This window comes from Neopelma chrysocephalum, unplaced genomic scaffold (assembly GCF_003984885.1).
Source record: "Neopelma chrysocephalum unplaced genomic scaffold, ASM398488v2 Primary Assembly neopelma1_22, whole genome shotgun sequence".
In the NCBI taxonomy this organism is placed as follows: Eukaryota; Metazoa; Chordata; class Aves; order Passeriformes; family Pipridae; genus Neopelma; species Neopelma chrysocephalum.
In genome coordinates this window covers 22,259,873-22,266,884 of record NW_020897689.1, presented here as the reverse complement: position 1 = coordinate 22,266,884, position 7,012 = coordinate 22,259,873, and the positions used below count along the sequence as shown (strand labels likewise).

Here is a 7,012-nt window from a genome sequence, read left to right as displayed (position 1 = left end):
GAGGAGAGGAGAGGAGAGGAGAGGAGAGGAGAGGAGAGGAGAGGAGAGGAGAGGAGAGGAGAGGAGAGGAGAGGAGAGGAAAGGAAAAGGAAAAGGAAAAGGAAAAGGAAAAGGAAAAGGAAAAGGAAAAGGAAAAGGAAAAGGAAAAGGAAAAGGAAAAGGAAAAGGAAAAGGAAAAGGAAAAGGAAAAGGAAAAGGAAAAGGAAAGACACAGTGAATGTTTTAGTTTCCAAATGGGAATACTGGCCTCACATTTGCCTTCATAATGGATCGGCCAAAACCAGAGCAGGCCAAATCAGAGATGAGACACTTATTGGAGGGCCATGAGGAAAGGTTGTTACTGCTTGGTAGTTTAATTATAGAACCACATTGTTATTATCACTTGAAATAAGTCACCCCTCAACACAGAGCTGTGTTGGCTAGGGAATGAAGATAGACAGGTTATTCCATAAAAGGTATTAAAATGAGGTTTTAAAAATAGCCACTCTTTAGATGTCTCTTGTAGAAGTAGCCTCCCACCCATCACTTTTTCCTCCCTGACTGTGCTTTGACTGCCTATATCTGTCCCTTAATGGGAACATCTTGACATAAAATGTGCAGACAACAAGCATGACTACTAACGGAGGCCACGAGGTAGGACATTGTTCCTTTAGACTAGCAAAAAATGCTAAGCAAATGGTTTTTCACAGATTAATTTCTAACTTCTGGCAAATAAAGCTTCAAAATCCATCATTTTCAACAACCTAGCCTGATTTTTAAAACTGAGCAGCTGGAATATTACAGACAGCGTAAGCAAGGTAACACTTGAAGAAACAGATTGCAAAGTTCCACAAGATGGACAGTGCCCATCCATTTTCTTTCCAGATTCATGCTGGCCTCAGGAATTCACATTTCCCCCCTTCAGTGTTCTCCCACTTATTCCATCTCTGCTTAATTCTCTGAAACATAAGCATCTCTTACCTTTACAACTGTCACCAGCCCATCATTGCTGTTGGGATCAGTCAGGATGGTGAACCGGCCTGTCGGGTCTCCTCCAGTCATTCGGTACATTGCATTCCACGCAGGAGTGTGGGGCTGATCTTTATCTGTTACCGTCAGATTCGCTACGATCACATCTACCCTGTTTTCTGGCACTTCCCCATAGAACTGGAAAAGACAAGAAAACATTTTACCTTGACTGGAGAAGCATGAGAAAGCCACACCATACTGAATATTCATCAAAGTGGGGGAGCGCATCTTTCTCCACTGGAGCTCTGACAATTTACCTAATGAAGTTTACCTGAGGCCACCCAGAGAACCGATGGCTTGATTCCCTTGTCAGCTTTTGCCTTTTGACCAAAGCAAAATACTGTATCTAAGTGATACATACTCTGTACATATTTCAATTCTGCCTGCCAGTGCAGTATTTAATAAGCAATAAATATTTACTGTCTGTGAATATAATGAGAAAAGTGGAGAATGGTTATAAATATGCGCATCCTTCAGTAACTCCCATCCTGTACTTACAGTCATTGCAGTGAACTCTGGAGGATTGTCATTGACATCTGTCACAGCGATGACAGCAGTTGCTGTGTTTGAAAGACCATATGTTGGGTTTCCTTCCATGTCCGTAGCTTGAATTATTAATGTATATTGTTGTACTTTCTAAAACACAAGATGACAACATAAGTTTTAGACAAAACTAACATTACCATAGGACAGCAGGTGTTCCCAAAATTGTACTTCGCTAAGCAATAGAACCTATCACACTGTTTATTCTAGTTAACATCACCCAAAACAACAGGAACAAAGTCTGTGCCACAGGAATACAGCATGAGGTTGCATCTAGGTATATTGAACTACTCTGACTTTTTTCACATATCGCCAAGAAAAGGACAGGCTGACTGCTTCCTACTCTCAAAAATCAAACCACTTTATACAGTTAATACTATGATCACAGGTTTAACAACGCTTTTCAAATGGTGAAAAAAGAACCAGAGTGCAGTTTATACTAGAACAGTGTAAGTCCTCAAAAGCATTTGAGAGCACTGAGCCAAGGTAGGTTTCTCGGCCAAACGGTCACGACTGCCAAGGTTTTGTTTCAGCCAAGCCCAAGTATAAAACCACTGCTGCAACTTCTTGCGATCTCTATGGAAACCAAAGATGTCAAAGCTAACTGAGGGCACTGGAAAAAAGGGGGAGGGAAGTGCCAAACAGGCTATTTCCATAAATGTTAAACACCCTGGCCGAATATGGTGGCCATGGCCCCCCTCTCTCCCCCTGCGTGCGCGCCACCGCTAACGGTCCTCAAGCCAGGCACTCGCTCCCCGCTCACAGCTGGAGCAGGGCCAGGGTCCCTCAAGCACCAGAAATGCCTGGCAGAGACCTGACCTCAGACTGGGTAGATGTTTAAAACAACATGGACAAGGTTTTATTAGAAAAAAAAAACAAACAGAAGGATGTTTTCTGTGTAGAGTTGCTGAAAAGTTTTTAACTCACTGCATGCAAATATTGTCCATGCTCCTTCATTTACCAGTTCATCTTCCTCCCTTTGAGAGAGGGGTTATCATTCAGTTTTTCCCAAAAGAAAACACACCAACATAAGGAGCTGCTATTACTTTGAAATATCACTTTCATGAATGGTTCACTAACACTGGCAAAAACCTTCTGGCAAAATAAAAATACTTCAAGAAAAGCATTTTTTTTTTCCCAATTTTGTACTTTATTTTCTCCCACTGTCTAAAGAGTTGGGTATATGACACATTACTTCTCATGCAAACAACTTATAGAATCATGTAGTATGCTGAGTTGGAAGGGGCCCATCAGGATCATCGAGTCCAACTTCTGGCCCTTTGCAGGACAGCTCAAGAATCACACCATTTACAAAAAGAAACTACAGGTATTGATACAAAAAAATAAGCAAGGGTAATACCACTGATAATATCTAACTTTCTTTTAATTTTTGGCCAGACAGTACAACAGACGTGAGAGATTTAATGGTTATGCACACTTCCAAGCAGCAAATATGAGTCACTGAACAGAAAGTGTTTTTAAAATAAGCTGTATGAATCTTTATCTCCCACTGAAAATAATCTATGCTTATGCCCTCTTTCACGAATAAACCTTTATAAGACACCCCCAATGTGTACTGCTATATCTGTACCCCATGGTTCTTTAAAAAAGCAAGACTAGCATCATGTATACAGAAATGCAGTATATATGTTTAATAATGCATAAATATGTATACGAATTCTGGTTTAGAAAATATACTTGCAAACTGACCTTCAAAAGGCTTAAATAATCATCCTAAAGGTCTCCTTCATGACACCAAAAAGAGAAGCAGTCATGAGGGAATCAAAGAAATACTTTTACTACTTTCATCCAGGAAAAAAAACATACTATACTTATGGTGAAGCAATAAAATCTAAACCAGTATTGAAGCAAATCTCACTGCCATATGATTCTACGTTATTGAAACAGCAGGTGCTTCTGATTCACCTGGGTCTTAACACATTGATCCCAAGAAGCAAATTTCATTATGGAAACTCTATTATTATTACACGGAGACTCAACTTCCCTACAGTCTTCTTACATAATTCCAACAGAAGCAGTACACTACTTTCCCCTAAAAGTGGCCCAAAAGATAGTGCATATGTGATTTTGGTTGCTTGGTTGTTTTTTTCCCCTCTTCCCAGCACTCCCATAAAGAAGATCAACTGCTGAGAATGAAATTTCAGAAATCAACAAGCACACAACTTTGCAAGCATGGGGAAACTGGGGGGAGGTGGGTCTCCTCTTTTTACTGTGGGTTGAGAAGCAGCCAGGAATAAGCTGGGGAGCACGTGTCAGCAGTCTGCACAGACACTTAGCAGCAACACATCCAAAAATGAACTGGCAGCTTCAAGAAAGAACGCAGACCTCATCAGTTCACATCTTTCCACTTCAACACAGGTCAAATAAAAGAGCACTTCACTGAATTAACCTCACGTGAGGCAGCAATGTCAGTGTGTAAATTTAAGTACCTTCCCTGACTTCTTCAGCACCTCCAGCAGTAAGGCAGATGTTTTAACACTGAAGTGAATTTCACAGAAATAGCGGAAGAAATAAGAATAGTTGGATCTCATAAAACAGCACCTTTTGAGATAACAAGTGAAAGATTTCTTCTGCCTTAAGCTGAGTTCCCTTACCTGAGCTACTCTCCTCCTGTTCATGTTAGCACAGATAATGCATTTTGAATGTTAATGTAAAATACTAGCAGATGAGGAATGCTATCAGAAGAACCACTCTTATTTTTTTAATACCTACAACACTTATGGTCCCATAAATAATGTGTCACATTATTTAAGAATTTAAAATTGTGTCTAGTATTTTATGACCATAATTAGAGCTTCACAAAGAGAGACAAGACTAAGGAGAAAAGGGCGGAATGGCAGAAGTGGGCAGACCAACTGGGATTTGTGGACAACAGGGCACTCCCTGGCCCATTGTCAGAAGATCTGCTCTATTCAGATGTGGCTTTCTAGACTCCCAGTCATTTTAATTTAATTGACTTCCACAAAATGACTCAGGAAATGGAGGAAGCAAAGCAATGGCTTGGGAAGGAAACCCATTTTATCTCATATTAGTCTAATTTAATATTTGAATGATTTAACATTAATCATTACTATTCAACATGATTGAGAAATGTTTATATATACTAATTTGGTTATCAGCAGAGTGATCCATCAGGAAAACCAATGGCAAATGACAAGGCTTCTCCAACTGTTAATATGACGGTCTAAGCTCCACAGGCAGCTGGTTTCTTCCAAGTTAAATCCCTCCAGTACAGCTAGTCAACTAAGTGATAAAACTCAAGAATTATCGCTGTGTCCTTCTGAAAGTTCATCTGTCAAAGATGACCAGGGGATTTTAAAAACAAGGGCAAAGCTGCCCATCATTCTTTTAATTTAATAAGACAACACTGTAAAGTTCAGGGTTTTCCTTTCCTCAAATCCCTTCTCTTCAAAACCAACTTAAATAGAATGAGTGTTAATAAAACCTCAAAAATTAATTGCAATATCTAACAGTCTGTTTAGCTTTTCAAATCTACTGATTACCCCTTTCAAAGTGAAATGCATCAGAATATTAATAGCCAACCCGGAACATCAGAAAGCATTTTTATTCTAATATATAGTTATTTCAAATAAACAAACAGCTAAAAAATGAACAGCAAATCCAGTTTAAAAAAACCTTCAGATTTAATGAGCTCAAATGAGGTTAGTAAAACAGAAGTTGAAATAAGATGTATTCAAAAGAGACTTGTTTGGATTTTATAGCTTGTTTATAAAATAATGCTTATTTCCTCTGAAGTTTTCAAGTGGTTCAAAAGAACAGTTAGTCCACGTGACAGATCTGGAGTTGAGAGGGAAATATTTTTATTCCCAACCTCACAGATGGGTGAATTAGAGCAGAGGATCTGGCACCCTTCTTCATTGGTGCTGAGCACAGTGAAGAACTGTCTAGACAGAATGGGACTTGCCTGGCATGTAGCAGTGAATTACTGACAGATTCTTTCAATTTTTCTTTTCTCCCCAAAGTTTTTGGATGTGTGTCCAGTCCTTAAGACAAGTCCATATCTATGCAGCTTCCAGTGCTGACTGTTTTTTTTCTTAGAAGTGTGCTTTTCAAATTTTAAATTCAGTAACATTTTTCCTGGTATGTTTCAATGAGCAAAATTCAGATTAGGGAATTACTGCAAATGTAGCAACACAGTATTCAGAAGATTTAAAATATTTACTAGCTCTCTGTGAAGAGAAAGAAAGGACAGAGGAGCACAAAAGCTTTCCTGAAGCTTCCAAAAAAAATAAACCATATAGCCAAATTCATTTTCCATCTCCTCTTTGCCCACAGAGCTCATCAAGAGGAAAGGTCTGAAGCTGCTTCCACTTTAGCACCAAGGCCTGAGCTCCTTAACTGCATTGCTCTGCTTTAGTGTGTACCTGTTCCTTAAAAGCAAACAGGCTTATGGGACAAGATCCTTTCCACGACCCCATTGAACCAAGGGTGACCACATGAAAAAGAATGTGTAAGCCCAATTTTCCCCTCTAACATAATTTTCTCTCCCCTGGGTTTTTGTACTCTGGGCCTAGGACAGTGACTAGTGTCAACAAGGTGAAGAAAGGGAGGAAGTTCAGACTGGGAAGGGGGAGAAATATTTCACAGAATCATAAAATGGTCTGGGCTGGAAGTAACCTTACGAATCATCTAGTTCCAACCCCCCTGCCATTGTCAGGGACACCTCCAACTACACCATTGTTCAGAACCCCATCCAACCTGGTCTTGAACAATTCCAGGGACGGGGCATCCACAAGTTCTCTGGGCAATCTGTTCCAGTGCCTTACCATCCTCACAGTAAATAATTTCTTCCTTTTATCTAATTTAAATCCACCCGCTTTCAGTTTAAAGCCATTCCTCCTTGTTCTACCACCACATGCCCTTCTAAAAAGTCCCTCTCCAGCTATCTTGTAGGCCTCATTTAGGTAATGGAAGGCTGCTATAAGGTCTCCCAGGAGCCTTCTCTTCTCCATGCTGAACAACCCCAGGTCTCTCCCCTTGTCTTCATAAGAGAGGTGCTCCAGCCCTCCGATCATATTCACATCCTTCCTCTGGACTTGCTCCAGCAGGTCCATGTCCTTCCTGTACTGAGGACCCCAGAGTTGGATGCAGCACTCCAGGAGAGGTCTCACAAGAGCAGAATAGAAGGGAGAATCACCTCCCTCAACCTGTTGGCTATGCTTCTTTTGATGCAGTCTTGGATATGATTACCTGCAAGTGTATATTTTCAGCTCATGTCCAGCCTCTCATCCACCTGCACCCCCCAAGACATGCATCTTTAAGTGATTAATTAAGTGAATTAACAAATTAAGTGATTAATTAAGTGAAACCCAGCCTACGGGAATAAGACCTGCCATACCTCTCTGTCAAGTCCAGCTGCTACAGTTATAATATCACCGGTTTCATTGTTGATTGTAAACATGTTTGGAGAAGGGCTGCT

At 40.3% G+C, this 7,012-nt stretch overlaps 1 protein-coding gene across 1 annotated transcript in view; it reads right to left on the bottom strand.

Moving 5' to 3' along the window:
* The window catches only part of CDH2 (cadherin 2), a 117,457-nt gene that overhangs the window by 24,708 nt on the left and 85,737 nt on the right, over positions 1-7,012 (bottom strand). The window contains 3 exon segments of the mRNA XM_027674813.1: positions 961-1,146; positions 1,507-1,644; positions 6,932-7,012. The exon segment at positions 6,932-7,012 is cut by the window's right edge and continues 11 nt beyond it. Coding sequence (XP_027530614.1) covers positions 961-1,146; positions 1,507-1,644; positions 6,932-7,012 — 405 coding nt within the window.